Raw genomic sequence first — 21427 nt, 5'->3', positions numbered from 1 at the left:
TATTGCTGGAATGGTGCTAACAACGGCGTAAAACTCAACCCCTTAGATGTCTGTTCATGAAGTCTTGCTAATTACGAAATACAATACCCGGAATGATATGATTTTTACCTGTGTATCCATAGTGAAATCTACTACATTATGTCCTTAAAGCGGTATGCCCACGGTCTGAGCCACTGATTCAGTGTAGGCCTAGACATTCTGAAAAGCACCATGTGTGAAACTGAAAAAAATATCTCTGGGTATTGAGTAAATCTGTACCTACTAGGCGCATATACACCCTAAAAAAGGAGTTATGATAACAACAGTATTGAAATAACAACGTTAGGACAACTAATCTCCCCATGATGAGGCTGGCTTGGGCCACACTTGGCGGCGTTGCAAATTGATTGAAATTATTCAAAAAACGATTTGTTTGCCGATTCGATCTGTATGACGATCGTCAGTCTTGCAATTAATGATTACCCCAATTAGAACGAAATTAAGTCTCAGGTTCACATAAGCCAGTATTTAGGCCGTCCAGGCCTTAACTGGTAACAACCCTCTATAACGCTGAAACCCAAACGTCAATCTTATACCATACAACAACATTCAGATTACACAAAATACATTTATTATCACAATATTTATGATAAAAGTCAAGTGTATTAATCCGTATAAACGGACGTAAAAATCATCAGAGATAAATAACTTGCATCCGGGTATCTCGGGCTATTGCCTGGGTCGCCGTGACATTGACTATTCGGTGGCAGGTCAGAACTCTCTTCCTCGTGAGAGGGCTATTAATGTGCTTCCTCGTGGGAAAAGTCGAATCAAGTAACGCTATACACACAATCGTTATTAATCTGTAAGCAAGTTATGGGTTGCGAAGAGAGAAATGAATATATACAGCGATATTTCTGACACCAGCGGTGCACGTTAGAACAAATTTCACCACTGAACAATGCGTTCATAACCATGTCAGTCTTACACTATTGTTCAAATTCGAGTCATCACCGGAATCACAGCAACGCATGACCAGGTCATGACTCACACGAATACGTCATCAAATACGTAGACTACGTCGTAAGATACATCAACAGGTCATCACATCCAATGACTTCGTCATCAGGTTCGCAGCACTACATCATCAGTTTTGCAGTACTACATCATCTCAGGTCCGCAGCACCACGTCATCAGTTTGAAGTACTATGTAATCAGTTCCGTAGCACTACGTCATTAGTTCTGCAGCACTACGTCATCATGTTTGCATGATTACGTCATAGTATAGATAAAAATGGATCATTCAAGTAAGAACTTAACAATATGGGTATATATATACACAATGGTCCCATAGCACTTCAACGCTTTCAGTCTTAATGAGTTAATATGCACTTAAAGAAGGGTGATGCGCATGTTTAAAACAACGTTCATTTATGCACTTGTAAAGACACGTTTTATGCGTTCACGAGTTGCGTTATGCATATAGTCACCATACACACACACACACATACACATAGATCCACTCTCTTTCACCACAGTGACAATATCGAGTATTCCCGTACGGTATTTACACATTTCATAACACAGGGATTGTCCTTGGGGACGTCACAAGACCGGGAGTAGAAAGATTCTCCAGGCCACCGCTGATGTTGCTGAGTGTGACGGGGGAGAAGGGGATGTGCCCGTTGATGTAGCTGGGGAACTGGAAGGCGGTGGCGGCGCTCACACGGGGGCTGAGAGTAGCTACGGGGCTCAACGAGCTCCAGAAATGAAGAAGCTGGGGTGTCCGTGGCATGCCCATCGGACTCGTGAGGAGCAGCGGAGTGTGGAGTCCGGGGAAGGCCGACGCTAGGGACTTGGCAGACGGGCTGGTGATGGGAACTGTCGTGGCTGGGGTGAGGGTGGTGGACGCCCCCACGGGGGTCAGGCTGAGGCTGATGGGGCAGGGCTTTGGCTTACTGACAGACGAGGAGGATGAGGATGAGGAGGAGCGAGATTTCGATGTAGGAGATGAGGACGAGGAACACGAGGAGTGAGTCAGTTCCAGCTTTGGCTCCGTCAGATGTTTAACCGCAGATTCAGACTCCCTGTCCCTCTCTCGATCTCTCTCTCGTTTTTCTCTCTCCTGCAGTCGCTCATGTTCCCGATCTCTCTCCCTCTCTCGTTCTCGTTCCCTCTCTCTTTCCCTTTCACTCTGGTGAGCAGCCGGGATGCTCCACGCTGAAGCTTGAATTGCTGAGGATTTGATGTCCTGTGCATTGTAGGAGGCGAAATGAGGCATAACCCTCTGTCCATACTCATGAGCTAGAGACTCCATCTTGACTTTGAAGGGAATCTTGTTCTCTGTTTTGACGATTTCAGGGAAGGACACAAACTTGTACACAAATTTCTGACCCATGACCTTCTTGATGATGTTCTTGTCATAGTAGTACCTCAGAGCTCTGCTCAGTTTGTCATAGTTCATATTGTGTTTGTTTTTTCTCAGTCCCCACAACCTAGCCACTTCTTCTGCATTGATAAGCTTGAACTCGCCGTCGTTGTTGGTCCACTGGATGATCTGGTGGTGCTGCTGGTTGACCAGGAGCTCCAGGAGAAACTGCCACAGAGTGATGTTCGAGTCCATGGCTGAAACACAACAACAAACGATCAGTATTCTAAGATGAAATGGACAGACAAAACTAGTAGACAGAGACATTGTCACGACTATTAATACTTCTCTTGCACAGTACCTGGTCTGAAGCATACACATAGTGCTACGTACGTATTACCTATCATCATGATCATCATCATCGTCATCGACGTCGTCATAATAATAATAATGCGCTAGATTCCATACACTTTATGCTCAAAGCGCTATACATTATATTATTTCCCGATCATTAGCGTGCACTTGAATTTGATTCACAACTCTCAATACCTCATGTTTGTTGTAACAACTGATTAAAACCATGGGTGATTATATATTGTGTGACAGAGCTGATCGTGCGTAATCTTGGGCGACGCGATTATTTACTAGTTGCAATAACTGTTAGAACAATTATGAAAACGTCCCAATTAAAACTGACGTTCATTGAGTTCTGAGAAAAAAATAAACTTCATCTGGACCTGCTAACAAGGATGAACACATGAACCTTGGGATTCGAACCCGAGCAACTGCCAATAGGTGAACGCACGAGCCGCGAGACATATTCTACTCAGAGGAAATTAAGTGCCACCTGATTATTTTATGCGACAATAGTTAATCTGTCATAAATCCGGTGTGTTTTTCGCATAGATTTCTTATGAATATGGAAGGGTTTATTAACTTCTTTTGAGTAATATAAAACAATATGCCCAGGTCTGTGCACAAGAAATTGATATTTATGAGAATCAACGGTGGTGAGAAGGTTTTTGAACTCTTTAAGGCAAAGTTGCAGCCACAACATGAAATAACGGAAACACCATAACACGTAACAGTTGCCATAAATAACTCAACCTAACAACGAAAAGCAGAAAAAATATTCCATTGCCAACTGTATACAAAGGCGTGCCGTGAAATTAATAGCGTGGCATTTCGAGTGGTCACCAAGCAATAACTTTCCCTGTTCGTAATACCGTAACGAGAAACACACGGCAGATATTGACGTCTTGTAAAGTGTCAACTGTTAGTAGACGTATTTGAGATCTGGATCGGGACAAGGCCATCGCGCATATGCTGTACTTAGCGATGTAGGCTAGTTAAATTAGTAGCAGGCATGGATGTTTGATCTGTTGCTTGATAACGTGGGCTCTCCTGGTGTGATTCCGCCTGTGCCTAAATGATCAGACTGCGTGCAGTATAGCCCCGGTCTTAACATCAATATACACCTGAACGTGGCCTCACGTCCCTATCGCACACTGACCGGTGTCTATAACACTCCGCCAGTGACCCTATTTGTTTTCTGGATGAACTGTAATGCTATTATAGCCTATATTCGCTCCCAAACCTTTCGTCTGTTAACTAGGCACATAGCTGTGTCTTAATATGGTATCATTTATAAGCATATACTTTGAAGATTTCATTATCGAATCCCCGTTGAAACTTGTTGAGGTTTACGCCTGGTGACAAATGTGAAGGATATGGAAAGCCACAGCTGTGATATAAGCCGAGTTATTACTAAGTTAAGGGCGCATCGCTTAGCTTAATGCACACGCTGTGCACGATATCGCTGCTCCCGCTACACGGGGTTGTTTATTACCAGGCAAATAAGAAACAAATGTTGACCATGAAAAAAAGACGTTTTCACCGAAGTGCCACTGGTATCCATGCACAGAGGCAGATCCCAGGAATACACTCTCCCCGACTCCCAAGCCCTGTTGTGACAACCTACAGAATATGCATGGCTAGTCGTTGAAAAACTTCATGTGAAAAATCTCTAAAATATTCTTGACTTACTATTCATGATAACGCCAATTACAACAATGAAATTAAAAAATCTTCTCTCTAAAAGAATATGATCTATTGCACAGTGCAGATACGCTCAAATTTTTTTTTATCTTATCATGCCATATTATCACAATAGCATCTGTGAGGCACTAGTATTCTCAATTGTTATCGAATTTTCGCGATAAATAAGAAAATATTACTCAACATTTTGAGCGATGCCACACCAACATCAAACAGGGTCCAGCAATACAGGTTACAGATGCAGGTCTTTCATTAATCAACTGTAAGGGACCTGGCAGGTAATATGAGTGAGTGAGTATTGTTTTACGCCGCTTTTAGCACTATTCCAGCAATATAACGGCGGGGGACACCAGAAATGGGCTTCAAACATTGTACCCATGTGGGGAATCGAACCTGGGTCTTCGGCGTAACGAGCGAACGCTTCAACCACTAGGCTACCCTACCGCCCCGCATGTAATATGAGGGTCCAGCAAATCAATGAAATAGTGTAGTGTACTGCAAGTTTTAAAAATTACTTTAGAGCCTGGTATGATTCAATGATCATGTGGACAGTGGTTATGAATTGTGGATGAAATGGCAGACAACCATAACTGCTCTTGATGAGCTTCAGGTATGGCTATTATTGTGCGACCCTCGGGACGCAGTATATTCTTTTTCTCCGTCCATTCTTAACTTCTGTGCGTACTGGACGCGCATTTGTGCTTCGCGTAAAAGCGAGTCAGAAGCTGTAACAAGTGCCAAAAATAAATGTGGTTACAGGGGGGTTACATGCGTAACGGCGGTATGTGGCAGCCAGCACACAGCAACATCTGATGCGATGTTGTCTGACGTCCATGTCATTACGCATTAATCCATGAACGCCTGGTTAGCTTGGGGTTAAGCATTTGCCCCTACCTGTCTCACACCTGGTTAAAGATGTCACATTGTCGCAGTTTTAACATACCTGTAACACACCTAGAAGCCCAAGTGTGACGTGAGAGCTGATACTCCCTCCACAAGTAATGATCCATTTTCAATCTCTAGACAACCCACGAGGTGCCACGAGCAACTTTAGACATAAACTGCCAAGAAGTGAATGGCAATTTCTTATGATCCGAGAAAGATGATATCGTCCATCAATTTAACTAATTGAATCATTCGGTAATAATGATCGATCCTTCTTGAAAGAATTCTCTAATTTGAAGAGGCTCAAGTCACGTTGTCACGAGAAGTCTCTGCTTAAATGATAATCTCGAGGATTCTCGCCGAGTCCAGAGCGTTTACAATCAAGACTGACTTGCCATGTCAGATTTTTCATCCACAAGGAAACACAAAAATAATATTTATCTTTGACTCCAAAATCAAAGCCAAAAGTCTCCAGACAGTTCCAAAAGGCTGTGGCCACAAATGAAATTAATCGGCACGGCTCCCCCTTAACGGTATTACACTTAACCCAGAGTAAAATGCCAATCAGTGGCTCAGCTCGGGTATAGAAATAAGGCATTCTTAAATCTCAAACAGCCAAAAAGTCATGCTCTTCTAAAGCCGGAGTCCCCCATTTGCCCTGGTACGTGACGCGAGACCCCTGAAGCTCTCAAAATCAACACTGACGGATACATTTGGGGAAAGGTATGCTGTATTAACAATACGTCCAGCGTTGAAAAGGCAGATCGGAGATTCCGACGATATTTTCAATGGCTACAATTGTGGTATGTTTGTGTTTTGGTTTGACGAAGTTAACTCTAGATAAACGAGGGGACATGCTAACGGTCACCACTACAGGATCAATCATCTCTCCTCCCTGGAAACATTACTTCAACCCTCATTCCCAAATTACTGTCAATACTTACTTTACAGTGCTCTCGAATTCAAAACATGTCCATACAAAAAGCCATATATTATACAAATATACTCGTGTACTTTTCTTAGCAACTAATATACACTCGCAACAGACTGTCAACGAAACTGTTTTTAACAAACACCCACATTGGACTTCAAAGTTCATGTTTTCAAGTTTTGGAAGATAATTTTAGTGTTGTAATCTTTATTAGTTTAATTAAATTCGGAGCCACATGCACCGAAGGCTTATCATAGGAGGTTGGTGTGCTTTTATTTTATAATTAATAAAACCTATTTTTTGTTTTCGAAACAGCACTTAAGCTGTCGCAAATGATTTCGCCACCCACTGTGTAAAGTGTTTCATCGACTGTCAAAGCAGTTTGTTGCCCAGACTTATCGCTTCCAGTTTGGCCCGCTATCAAAAGCAAAGATTATCTCAATTTCACCCACAGACGAGATTACCGAATTCCTTCTCCCGACCTTTTTCAAGTGCACATTTTTCTTCTGACATGTTTAAGACTCTTTTTGAAAACAATGATTTTTCACATTCTTCATCAAACGATAAAAACCAAACAAATAATTGTAAACAAACAAGCATACGAAATGGCATTCATCATAAAATACTGTGCTGGGGAAAAGGCCAAATCTTTCAGCTGTCAACACAAAAACCTGTACTGTTTTATATGGCTGCCCATCTGCTTTCAATCAACCAGACTGAAAACGCCTTTCAATGAGTAATTTACTTGCAGGTCTATATTTTTTCATACAGAACCAATTATTTTGTTAATAATTAAATCATAATAATTATCATAATTATCTTATCAATTACAATCTATTATTTTCAAAATGCATTTTGATACAGAAAATGTTTCACAGCGGTGCCTGTCTTGGAAGTGAGTCACACACTTCGCCATAATGACATGAGATCCGTATGTTTACTGTTGATCATATCCGCTTATCGAGGGGGATTCTTGGAATCGCGTGGCATAACGGCACATGTGTAAGTTGTTATCGAGGGGGGACAAGGAAATAGCCGGTTTGTCGTGGTTCCCTATCGATCGTGACTTATTGGAAACGAAGGACGGGCGATTGTCAGCCGAAGCAGGAAAAACTCAACCCCAATTTCCCTTCCCATTCACATCATCATCCGCCTGTGAAAAGCGGAAAACTTTCTCATTTCCTTTCGCATCACCCAAGACTTCAAAGAGGCCCAATTCCGCAATTCACCAAGAGTTTAAAATCCGGACACGAAACATTGTGAACGAAAACATGGGTAGTGTTATCAGAAACTTATCACAGAATGTGTTGAACTCGGAGTCTGAAATTATTTTTAAAAATATTTTCATATGGAATATGATTCCCTTGATCGATCCACGCGTATACAACCATGCCTCCACAACAAAAATCAGAGTAGTTTAAAATTTCTAAAATAGGCTGATAGGAAGTTTTATCTACTATCAGAGCCCTCCGCGTATCGGGGAAGCTCCTTCGGACTAAACACTTTCGTCATCGCGTCGTCCCAGCAATGAAATATGGAGCTAGTAATATTGACACTTACCCTTTACGCTTGGCTTGTAGTTGTTCACGCACTGTGACTTAGCATGCTGACCTGTAGGATCAGTTTGTTTAGATGTTAAACCATCAGAGACCGCTGGAGATGGGGAACTTCTAGGCAACTCTGCAAATTACAAAACACAACCCGTCCATAACATACTTTCAAATTCAACAGCAGTTCCCTCCCTTAGTGAGGTCGTTGAACTAGTGTTGTGATATGTGGTAACATGAGCGTGTCTCACTCAAGCCTGGGTCATCTATCACGTTCATTTCCAGACGTTCGCTTCTCGGAGTGTCAACAACTCGCGAAGCCACTGTCTATCACGACAGAATTAAATATTACGATAATTTCAAGTATTACCACAAGCAGTAGTCCCCCCCAAATTGACATCTCAACTAGACCCAGATGCTTGTGGCCTTTCACCAAGCTAACTAGTGTATCATCTCGAATCGTTTTTCACACACGCACATTCGTTCTACATCAATCGTCCGCCTTCTAAAATTTCCACGAAATCACGATTTCAAATCTAAACAAAATGCTGAAAATATCTTGCTATACGTTACCGGGCTCAAATGATAAGACAAAGTGCACTCCTCGCCTGATATTCTCTAGAACACAAGCCGGTTCGCAATTCAGAGCGTTACAAGTTCTACACTGTTTTTTTGTCCGATTTTTGTCCTCTTTCGTTTCACGTGGTTATCAGCTTTTGGTGGCAACTGGAATCGTTGTGGATTAGCGCGAGTGACGGCGGAGAGGGTCGCGTTCTTTCGGTGGGACAGCCGCATAGCCGAAATTCCTCGCCCTGCGCTTGAGTCCGCTACTCGACACGCCAAGGGAAACTCTAAACCATGGCCGCATGGAATCCCCCTGAATCACGTAAACGATAACGAGACCCCCCTTTCCTTGTCTAGCCCGTGTTTCCAGTGGAACATGGCGACGGGACGAAGAAGACAACCCGTACAACACTGGCTACATAAGACACTCGCCATTCTGGGCTAAATACACACACCACAATGGGCATTTTCATCTGTGTAAACAAGTTCGTAGTTTGAAATAGATACTTTTAAAAGTGAACTCGGTGTAAACAGTACGGTGTGGCAGAACGATAACCTCGCGGTGTTTATGCTCGTCAAATCCATCCAAGTAAACACTATTCACTTGAAGCGGCTTAACGTGATTGATTGCATAAGCAATAAAACCAAATGCCGACACAAGAAAACTTGTAATTATTAAACAATTAATTCATAAACATTAAAACTATTTGTTTACAGGTTTATAACATCGAGAAACGGTACCAACATGGTCTAAATTTTGCAGATGTGGGGGTATTTTTTTAATAACCCAATCGCTGTAACAGCAGAGAGATAAGGTAAATTAATATTTAATACAAATAACAGCAACAATTAAGCCTTCCAAACGGGAATACAGCTTACTCGTGCATTGGAAAGCGATATTAAAGATAAAATTAAAAAATCAAAACAGTCTGACAACAATATACCGACGGGCGGGCTTAAACTGCGTGTACGGTGCACTTAATGATACGGTTTATATTTATCTGGACAGATGCTTAAATAACTCGACTCACCGCTCATGCTGAAACTGCACCAGGGGTACAGGCAGGGTAGAGGAAAACTGGGTCTCGTCACTGAAAGACAATAAATACTCTCTATGACACACGGAAACAAACACTGTTAGTGTTGCGAAAACGTAACATCAGCTTAGGTGGGATTTTCCACAAAATACTTCCCCTTTCCTCCACAAAATTGCCCGGAACTGTCAAATCCTTCCTATTGTCTGCGCCAAAACCTACCTCCGTTCCAGATATTCTTCCGGCTTGAAAATTAAAGTCTCACATTCACTTGTCGTTTGACGCCAAGCCATTCAATAATAATAATAATAATAATAATAATAATAATAATAATTATAATAACAATAACAAAAAAACAACAACAATAACTCTTTCCTTTTTCCTCAAAATATGACGACTATGGGGACTATTATTATTCTCAGTACTACTACTACTAGTGTACTAGGTGTACTAGGTGTACTACTAGTAGTAGTAGTAGCCATCCCGATCTTAAGAACCAGGTTATTAATGCTGGACTGGATGCAATTCGTACACTGTAACAGGCCATCACAACCTGCGCGACTATGAATCAATACACACCGGTTACACAAACATGTGCTATCGATGATATCCTAGCAACAAGTGATGCTGTGAGTATAGAGCTGTATACACTTATGTGTACAGATACATACGTATACACACCACTACATTGTATCCCAGTCGGCGGGATCGGATGTGACAAATGTCACTCGCACTTTGCAGGTGTACAAAGGAAGCGAAAATTGATGGATTCGTTTGCAAATTTCCGGTTGAACTTTTCAGCAAACTAGAATTATACAGAGAAAGGATGTCGGCGGTTTGAAAATATTCATCAACTTTTAAAAAAGATAACCGCGCAATTTTGATAGCTTTTGGATGTGAGTTAAAGTTGGGATATAAACATGATGAAATCGTCAGTGCAACAGTGTATTGCGATACAAATTCTTTGTGCTTCAAGATCATTACAATATACATATAAAACGCCAAGGCCAGAGATGGTGTCCTCCCATTAGTTAGACGTCCCAATAGTTAGACAGCTTAAAACAACACTTTAAACGGTTGAGTGCACACAAATCCTTTTGCCTGTTACCTCTGACTTTAAAATGGAATAGTCCAGATAAGATCTAACAAACAAAGCAAAGCAGCTTAAATAGATACTTTAATATTATACTTAACATTTAATGACACTTTACATTTGATAAATTTTATACAGTTTGGATTTGTAGATTGCTGATTGTGTATTGCTGAGGCCATGCCCATTAGTTCGGCCGTGAATATGGATTGGTTGTTTGGGAGTCGGTAAGATTGTGTGTTTTGGGTTGGTTGTGCGATGTGGACTCCGAAACCAGTGTGTTTTGAGATCGGTTCTGAGGATCGTTAATCATAATATTGAAGAGTGTTGGGCTAAGGATGCTGCCCTGGGGAGTGCCATTTTCTAGGGGACATTGGTCCGATAGCGTTTGGTCTATGCCCACGGTGATTTTGCGGTTTGTTAGGAAACTTTGGATGTAGTTAATTATTCGACCTTTAAGACCTGTTTTTTGTACTTACTTCCACGCCGCGAGGTGAAGTACTCTACTTTCCTTAAACCAGTCATATCGATACTGATAATGATACATACCCCATGATCATTTTTATTTGTTGGATAAGTAGATAATCTAAACTCAAGTCCTTCAACTGAACATACAGTAAGACCTTAGTTTACATAGTTAATCTCATGCCTATTGAACCTGTGCTGAGAGTAAGGTAATTTAGGTTAATTAAACGAAATTGTAACATATATACTCCCTATACTGTGAGTCCCCTATCCCTACTCAGTAATTTAATCTAATTAGGACTGATCCATTATACCTGTAGGTATATTCGATCTTTGCCTAAATAAAAATGTCTAACAAATGGGACGTCTAACTAATGGGATATAACCTACAACCCCAGAGATATAATTAGTCCAGATTACCTGCCCAAAACATATTCCATTGGGGGCAAAATAGCGGTGAAAAGTATATATATGGATCACTGAAAATTCACGTTTCGTTTAAATTAGTTTGGGGATATTACTTACTCCAAACGGAATGCCTCATCATTACTTTACAAGGCATCAAACTTTACCAGGCATTAACATCAGCAGAAGCCATAACATCAAAGATGAAAAAAACTCTAAGATTTTTTTGGGATATAATTCATAAAGACAACCACAGCTTTGACTAGTTAGATGTCCAAGAATTGCCCGATCATAGGTCTGTCTTTACGGTTGGTGGAGATATTTCGGATACTTCCATCGCACGCTTCATAAATCATCAAGCCGATGTGTTTTACGAAAGTGGACTCTCACATGTGCTTGAAATTTATTGCCAGTCTTTCCTTATGTGACACAACGTCCGCGTCCGAGCAGGATCGCGATATGTGTGAATCAACACACCCGACGTTTTGTCAAACTATTCTATGCTTGTGGATGCATATTATGGAGTTAACGCAACTTGGTCCCCCCCCCCCCGAGATCCTGATTGGAATTCAGCAATCCATGCTCTTGTCTCGAGAGGCGACTATGCTTGTTGTAAGAGGAGAGTAACGGGATCGGGTGGTCAGGCTCGCTGACCTGGTTGATGCATGTCATCGTATCCCAATTGCGTAGGTAGATGCTCATGATTTCAATCGCAAACAAACGAACAAGCAAGCAAACAACACCCCTCGCATCACACATACGACATCAGGCTGTAATTCAGTTTGTTTCCTTGTTTGGACACTATTTGTTCAGCAAACGGGGGCTGGGTGGGCTGAGTGGGCTGAGTGTGGATTACCATATCCAGGCTGTTTGTCACCGAAGCCCGGGTCACGTCAAACGTTCCTTATCGGGGTGAACATTCAATGGTTTACTTGCTCCAGACCGGGTTTTATTCAGCCCAACGCAGGACATCACGACACAGCCGAACGCCTGTTGACAGGTCAAAGGTTGAGTATGACGTATATCACATGTCAACCCAACCAAGAATACCGAAATCCCGTTTACAACCGCGTGCACTGCAGTACATCACAATCACAATCACTAAGCCACTCATTCACTCACTCAAACCACTCCTATGTAAAACGATTTTCCTCCTGTCTAAACAGGACATACATACAAGAATTAAAAAAAATATCTACATCAAGTTACAACTTTACACATCTGCTACGCACAACAATGAAATACACTCACTACTCAGAGTCCACTGCACACGTGGTAACAGGAGTTCCACGTGTAGTTTACGTACATCACACATAAAGTACACGGATGATTACATGTGGGTTTAACCACGGACCTAAATGTGTAGGTCCGTGGTTTAACGGACGGGAGGGGAGTCTAAGAGACCTGCACGTGCACACTGATATTTCTTCTCCTCTAAGCTCCGGGGAAACTAAAACAGGGGGTTCTCAATTTCTAACTGCCAAAGAACGGTTGGAAAAAAGATATGACCCTCATGAAGTGAACGACTTCATGCCGCGAAGAGCTGGCTTAAGACGCGTTATCAAGTGATATTTAATCATTCTTCTTTAACGTATGCTTATGTAAGCTTATCTCCTTGCGACGGGTCAGCTAGTTGGAGTTAAGTTTGACAGTTATATACTTTCGACTCGACTCTATTTCTGGCGATTAAAATGTTTACATAGAGTTGACGGGTGATTAGAAATGGTGTTACTTCTATCAATTTCGCTTCAGGTTCTAGAGAGCTTAACTTCCATATGTCAGAATAAATACACGCCTGCAATAGTATATTCCTGATTGTACTCACTGACAGCATCTACTGAATCGCTGAAGAAAACAATATTATTCACTGCGGAGTGAACATGTACTTGTGTGATATTCACGATAAGAGGAACTTACAAAAAAAACAAAGTTGTTTCATCAAAAAGAAGTGGAAAGTTGTTAATCAAAACCCGTCCTCCTAAAAACCAAAGTCGTGTATAGGCAGAGCGGTACGCCGTCACAACTTCAGCGCGCGGTGATTTGGGGCATCACTCAAACATTACTTACGTCATACGATAAGAAGTCGTGCAAACAACCGTTGTACGTACGCGCACGTCCAGTATACAGGAAAACCAGGCCATTCCTTACTCCGCCCCGCTGACAATGATTTGCGTCCGTGTCGTTGTACAGTGACAATGTTGCCTAAGTTGGGTCACCGAGATTAAACTCTGCTACGACAGGTATAAGGAATAACTCCAGTAAACAGTAAACAAGAAACATCTGCTCTTGTTTCTCAAGGCAATGTAACGGCTACAAGGTACATAGTTTAAATTCCAACAGCCCGAGATATTAAATCTGCACGACATTTTGTAAGGATAAAACGTGATTTTTATAATTACCAGGAAAGATTCCGGATGAATTAATTTATGCGGCGGCAGGTCTATCGCGCTTTCTGTGCATGTGCACTAATAGTTTCGGAATATGTGCGTGTTGGAATTTAGTTTGGGAGAAGTGGCACGCGCCAGGGGGACAACTTCTGATCATGGGGGGTAAGAAAAGACGTGCTTACTTTAATTCTAGAGTTTTTCATGAACGCTCTATTCTCGGATCGATAATTGAAAAATATAATATTCTAAATGCAGGACTTAAAGGCATGGTAGTACGTCACGTTTAGTCTCAAGATGTTTGACTGATGCGGCGTTAAACAATAATTACTCACTTACTCAAATTGTTTGAACAACAAATAGCAAAATGTGCACTCGGGAGTTGTTCCGAAACTATGAAAACAATGAATGATAAAAACAAAACAAATTTGTTCAAGAATATTACACGATAGCAATGAAAACATCAACGGTGACATGATAGCTTAATACAACACTTCACAATCAGAGACAGGGAAACAGACAGACAACCACGGGTGGTTCGAACCCTGGGCCACACAATGATAGTGCTGCCCTTCTAACGAAACCTGGGAGAAATGATGTGATACCTATCTTGCAAGTAACCTTGATCTAGTTACATCGGCTGCTGAAACACAACGTGCACCTTCATATGACTGCGACGACGAATCTAACACACGGCTCTCTCACCGTCACATAGACAGCTATTTACATGTTAAAAATGTGAACACCGTGGTTGCTAGGAGACGCTTTTTCATTCGATTGGTCACTATTACCTTTATCACGACAATAAGACATCACGTCAGTGCTTGACATATCACGTTGACGTATTTTGCAGGAAAGTTTTTTGTTAATTAGACTTAGTCTATGAAAACATTTCTCTGAAATAATTGTAATATATATTTGTTCAAAAGAACCTTTTCTCCTCTGCTGTTTCAGGTGGAATTACGGAAACTAGACTTGAATTAGTTTGATCTAGACTTGCCGTGGCTTGAGTAAAACATATACATATATATACTCCAGTCATGGCGCAATAATGTTAATATAAATTTCACCCTATGTGACCAAATTTTTCGTACATCAATTTTCGCCATCTCTCCTGCAGTAACCGGTTCGATCTTACTCAAGGTGAATATTTAGTGTGAAACAAGGATGTTCACTGTAACTTTCAACATCCTGTTCATTGAACATGTCAGCGTTAACCGTTTCATTCGTAATGGCCATAATTCGCAATAACACTAATTGTAGGTTACAGCTTTTTAACAGAGACGGTGCACATTCCTACTCTCGCTGCAAACTGTTTTGCTGTAATAGAATCTACTATGAATTACCCGGAGTCTGTCTCTCTGCTAGAACTGACCGCAATACAATATCAGAGAGTCTCCCTAAAAGAATTACCCACGCCACCATTTTAGAGAATCTCTCAGGCATTGACTACCCATTACACACGATCTTCACTCCACTATCTCTCAAACAATGGTTGATAGACGCTACCTTCCACACAATATTTCATAGACACTACCTTCCACATAATAGTTGATAGACACTATCTTCCACACAATATTTGATAGACACTACCTTCCACACAATAGTTGATAGATACTACCTTCCACGCAATAATTGATAGACACTTCCTTCTACACAATAGTTGATAGACACTGCCTTCCACACAAAAGTTGATACAAACTACCTCCCACACAATATTTGACAGACACTACCTTCCACACAATATTTGACAGACACTACCTTCCACACAATATTTGACAGACACTACCTTCCACACAATAGTTGACAGACACTACCTTCCACACAATAGTTAATAGACACTACCTTCCACACAATATTTGACAGACACTATCTTCCACACAACGTTTGATATACCCTATCTTCCATACAACCATAGATATGCTCCCCACTGTGTGGGACTGCCTATGCAGCAACACACAGGTTGGATCCTCAAAGTGCGGACAGTTCAGCTGGTGACCCCTGGGTGCAAATTTAAACCTTCACACCATGTTTGTGGTAACACCTATTACAAATACTACACAAGGTTTCCATCATGGAATCAATCCAATTATTCGTTTTTAAGACCAGGTTTAGTCTGTCTTACAGACCCTGATTCAAATATATCAAATACAGCCCATGCAAGTCTATATTGTTTGGCAAGTCTAGATTTCTGCAGTTTCTGAAACTGAAGAGAGTCTCTGGGCTCCTTTTTGTTAAATTGTTGTTAAGATAATATAACAACTATTTCCTTTCCGTACGATATGTTCATTTCAGGGACTAGAAGTTAATCCAGGTTGTTTGCACATAACACTAAACACCGAGATCTTCCAGCAGAATCCTTGAACCATCGTTCTGTGTACCACACACTCAACATTAAAATCTACCACAATCCTTGAAGGATAGTGTCGTGTACATCACACTAAACACTGAAATACCCTACTACAATAACAGAACGATAGGAACACACATCAACAGATAGTTCTTGAAGAGCAACATCATGTGTATTGACTGAATGTTGAACGCACACACAAGATGCATGTACACAAACATACAACGTAAGGACGACCTACCCGAGTGACCTACCCTTGATGTGCGACCGACTTCAAACACACACTGATGATTGTGGTCAGAGAAAATCTGAACTCGCATTTTCCGGATCACTGCTACAGGTAACCATCAAAGGGGTACCGCCTTTATTGTTAAGTATCACGGTAAACCTTTTGTGTTGCCGATGGGTCATAATGTCTATGTGATGTAAGATGTCAATTAACAAATCCCATTACGTCACAGATCACCCCCGGGCGATTGGGAGATGGGGTGTTGATGCCGTACTGTTTTTACCCCTTGATATATGCCGACATTTCTCGGTCTACGGGGACCTCGGAGACGTGGTGTTTGAGTTAAAAACATGTGTATTTTTAGAGCGAGATAAATTTAAGTTGAGGAATTCTCTGTGCAACGCTGATAACGACTGCTGGCGAATTGTGATCCATAGCATACTCGTTTAATGTGGGTGGTCCTAAAACCTGTCGACTTCCAGAAGCGAAACGAAACGATCCGGAGGTGCTTTGTGTTGAGGAATGTGCTGAAATGACCCTCAGTGGGATCCGACCAGGGAGGTAATGCGATTTGGTAATACAGAGACGAGTAAATTCCGGGGTTAATTTGTCGTGATGGGGATTAAACCAATAATGTTCTGAGCGTGAAACAAATGTTATCGAAACAGGATGGATTCCATAACGAATTGCCCTGGGATCTTCGTTCCACCTGAGCGCCTCTGTACCCGTGCCGGGCGATGTTTAAAGTACGTAGAAAATTTGGTTTTAAAAATAGTTTGTTTTTTACACACACACACACACACACACACACACACACACACACACACACACGCCGTTTTTACTAAGCATTTACATTATCAATTGAACATTTCAAGTTAAAAAAAGCATATCAGTATTATTAATAGGACGAATGTTTATTTAATACGATAATTGATGAAACCCTAATCTTTCTTTCCTCACGATAGCTGCTTCTTCCACAGGAAAAAATATTTACTTCCTGCCAAAGGCATAGAATATCTATTTCCTGGTTTTCTAATTTTAAAAAATAAAAATTCAATTTCCTTCATAAATAAGAAATACATAAAATCGTACATAAATAAACATCATGACATTTGGTTGATTAAATCAATTTAGAAAGGCAAACTAATAAATAAATATATATTTGTTGTTTCGGAACCATGAAAAGTACTCATACAAACTTTAGCGGTAAGGTGATATCTCTGTCCCATAAAAAAAACAGAATCCGGGTTGCTTAAACTTGTGTGTGGGTGTGCGCTGGTTTGAGGTTTCTGAATGCCTTGAGAACTGCGGGGATTTAATGGGATTGTTCCAATATCATCACAGTCAAAATTCAACTAACAGTTCAAATGAAGGTTCAAGAGACAACAATGTTGCTGTGTCATAAAATTTTACTGTTAAGGAATACTTGTGATCTAAAATACCATACAGGTTTAACCAAATAACGCCGATGCACTGTGTTACTCAACTATTTCAATATGGTTTGAACTATACTCCTTGGTAATAGAGCAAGAAACAGGAGAAAACATACCAGGGTTCCTAATTCAGTTGATGTACACAATGTCTAAGTCTTGTGCCATGACTATGGAATTGATGTTTTTTTAGGTATTTTTTTTATTACTAAACGTCTACATCAAACTAACCAAGTCAAGTTTGCTTTGAGGAAAGATTCTTTCGAAGAAAAAAAGACATTTATTTTAAAGAAATGTTTTCATTAACTAAGTGAGTGAGTGAGTATAGTTTTACCCCGCTATTAGCAATGTTCCAGCAATATCACGGCGGGGGACACCAGAAATGGGCTTGACACATTGTACTCATGTCGGGAATCGAACCCGGGTTTTCGGCGTGACGAGCGAACGCTTTGACCACTTGGCTACCCGACCGCCCCTCATTGAATAAGTGTTAGTCTAACAATGTCTTATCGTATGTTAATACCCTTGATATGCCTTGAGGATAACCGTCATTATACAATAGTGTATCTTGATCGTATCTATATTATCATCGATCATCAGAGTTATACAACAGTGAACCTGTACTATAGATCATCAGAGTTATACAACAGTGAACCTGTACTATAGATCATCAGAGTTATACAACAGTGAACCTGTACTATAGATCATCAGAGTTATACAACAGTGAACCTGTACTATAGATCATCAGAGTTATACAACAGTGAACCTGTACTATAGATCATCAGTTATACAACAGTGAACCTGTACTATAGATCATCAGAGTTATACAATAGTGAACCTGAACTATAGATCATCAGAGTTATATCATAGTGAACCTGTACTATAGATCATCAGAGTTATACAGTTGCGAACCCGTACTATAGATCAACAGAGTTATACAATGGTGAACCTGTACTATAGATCATCAGAGTTATACCATAGTGAACCTGTACTATAGATCATCAGAGTTATACCATAGTGAACCTGTACTATAGATCATCAGAGTTATACAAAAGTGAACCTGTACTATAGATCAGAGTTATACAATAGTCAACCTGTACTATATATCATCAGAGTTATACAATAGTCAACCTGTAATATAGATCATCAGAGTTATTCAACAGTGAACCTGTACTCTGATCATCAGAGTTATACAATAGTCAACCTGTAAGGTAGATCATCAGAATTATACAACAGTGAACCTGTACTCTGATCATCAGAGTTATACAACAGTGAACCTGTACTCTGATCATCAGAGTTATACAATAGTCAACCTGTAACATAGATCATCAGAATTATACAACAGTGAACCTGTACTCTGATCATCAGAGTTATACAACAGTGAACCTGTACTCTTGATCAACAGATTATACAATGGTGAACCTGTAAATGTAATATCGATCAATGCAGTTATACCATAGTGTAACACGATCACACCTGTATCATCGACCACACGGACTACACAGAGTAGCAAACAGCAGCACACTGGCTATCGATTCATTGACACAAGTATTAACTATGTTAATCGATATGACTGATGTACCTTCAGGGTAGTCATGTCGTTATAACAGTAACAGTGTGTATACATATCTAAATGTATATTACACACCAATGTCTACACTACGTGGCTGTCAAATATCACTGACTTACCGTTCACTGACAACAGGTGTTTGTTGGACTTCGGTCGGAAGAACTGACTTCCCACATGCGTATGAGGTCATATAAATTGTTTTAAGTCTAGATATGCGTGAAAGTCCGGTTAGAGAAGCATGTTGCGACACGAGTGAGTAGTAAAGAGCCTTATTCACATGAGTCACGTCCGGAAGCGAGTGGGTGGTTCGTCTGTGTTGACTGGGAACATGTGAACAACGGACTGCGATTTAAAACGGATGTGGAATCTACAACGGGATTGTAATATGTTTGTATCCCGCTCATCGCTGGGACCTACTTCCCCGTTATACCATGAACTTGGACAATTTAACGCCTACTCACCTCGAGACGAAGTCTGGTTTAGACTCTGTTTCTTTCCTTGTGGGCCCAACTAGCTAAATCTAAGTCCGATTGTGATGTTAGTTAATTATCGATCGCTCATTCCACAAGTTTCAGTGTTAAACTCGGGGGCAGGATTCGTGTATCCTTCGTGTATCTGACGTAATGTTTCACCACAATCTATCCGACAACAAATCCTCGTCTTCGTTTCAAATCCTCGAATTACGGGAGCTCACTGACCCGAATCCAAAATCGTTTGAACGCGAGGTCAATCTTTAGGCTCCACTCCCGAATACCTCGCATGTCACAGCGTGATTCATGGCTATTGAATATACAATCACCCGGAAGTCTATTATTTACGATGGGAACTCCTTCTGACGTCACTGTGACGTCATATGTCCATAATCGTCCTAATATGGCAAAGAAACAGCCTATCATTGTACAGGCAAGTATATGTCGTCTTGTGGTTAAACTGCCGCGGTCGATCGTGTGGCGGGGATTGTGGGTCAACGGGACCTAGAACTGTTAGAGAAGCAACCACGAATGTAGTGTATACTAGAATATGGCACATTAGCTTAAGAATAACCAACTTATCACAATTGGGTAAAGTAAAGATTGTCATCAAACTATTTGATGCGACAAATTTAGTCGGAGATAATTGAACGATGCAATTGTTTGAATATGTAACTGCTTTGTGAAAAAAATGTATTATGGTATGCTGTAAAAAAAATATATGATAAATTATGAGATATTATAAAATCACATTAGATTAACATAAAATTGATTTATAACTATTCATGGCAAAACACTCCCTGGAGTCTTCACGGCCACTGACGTTACTATGGAAATATTTTATTTCTGGCTTTCATTTCTTAATATACTTTCACGCCGAGTTTCTGTCATATGGTGCTATTTGTGTTTTCTGGCATGTTTTCTCCACAAATAGTGTATATTTAGCACCAGTGTACATGTAGATACATACGGACCTATATATAGTATACCCCTAGCCGCCACGACACTTCGCCAAATCGTAAATCAAATCCACCTGTGTACAGTAAAAACCCGTTAGAAAAGAACCCCCGTATTCAGGGCGTTTACAATTTACATATAGGTGTATAAACATACAAAGGGACATTGCTCCATACCCATGATACGTCAATCCGGACATTTATTAAACCGGACAATCAATCAATGAGAACAGCACCGTTCGGATTAACGAGGTGTCCCTGATTCCCCTGATTTCTCCACCAGTGCACTTCAAAACACACATCTTTCATGTGACGGGATATATGCCAGAACCAGGGCCATTCTGTGTAAAAATAGTTCATTTCTAAGGGTACAGTCGCCGAGCTTACTCGTGTAAACAAAACCTGTTAGATTTCATGTCTGTGTTGATTTAAAGCATAGATATAGTGCAGAGTGTTTGTGTAACATTTCCATTTAGTCGTCGAAACTTGTTTGTGCATAGATGAAGAATGGGTTTGACGTGAGTTCAGATTCATTAATATGACTCGAGTAACTAACACGATAGCACTTGATGTTAGTCTGCCATACAGACCCTGAAACAAATATATCCAATACAGCCGAAGTATATAATGTTTGACAAGTCTAGATTACTGCAGTATCTAAAAATACTCTGGTCTCTTTTTATTATATGTTATAACTATAATTTTAAGAACT

General features: G+C 40.7%; 1 protein-coding gene across 7 annotated transcripts in view; it reads right to left on the bottom strand.

Moving 5' to 3' along the window:
• Positions 1–593: 593 nt before the first annotated feature.
• Positions 594–21427, bottom strand: part of LOC124134242 (ETS domain-containing protein Elk-3-like) — a 42543-nt gene continuing 21709 nt past the window's right edge. Inside the window, exons 1-4 of one of the 7 annotated variants that reach the window (XM_046498974.2) lie at positions 19751–20092; positions 9364–9423; positions 7782–7901; positions 594–2604 (exon numbers count right to left, since the gene is read on the bottom strand). In XM_046498974.2, the coding sequence (XP_046354930.1) occupies positions 1556–2604; positions 7782–7901; positions 9364–9370 (1176 nt within the window). In that variant the 5' untranslated portion in view covers positions 9371–9423; positions 19751–20092 and the 3' untranslated portion in view covers positions 594–1555. Of the gene's footprint in view, positions 2605–7781; positions 7902–8341; positions 8584–9363; positions 9424–9945; positions 9968–12577; positions 12657–14315; positions 14339–19408; positions 19613–19750; positions 20093–21427 lie in introns of those variants that run through there. The other 6 variants (XM_046498967.2, XM_046498982.2, XM_048396835.1 and 3 more) reach the window with 6 other exon arrangements.

Source organism: Haliotis rufescens, unplaced genomic scaffold, assembly GCF_023055435.1.
Source record: "Haliotis rufescens isolate VD_foot unplaced genomic scaffold, xgHalRufe1.0.p SCAF_16, whole genome shotgun sequence".
Taxonomy (NCBI): Eukaryota; Metazoa; Mollusca; class Gastropoda; order Lepetellida; family Haliotidae; genus Haliotis; species Haliotis rufescens.
Note: the sequence above shows the minus strand (reverse complement) of the source record. Positions and strands in the feature narration are given on the sequence as shown.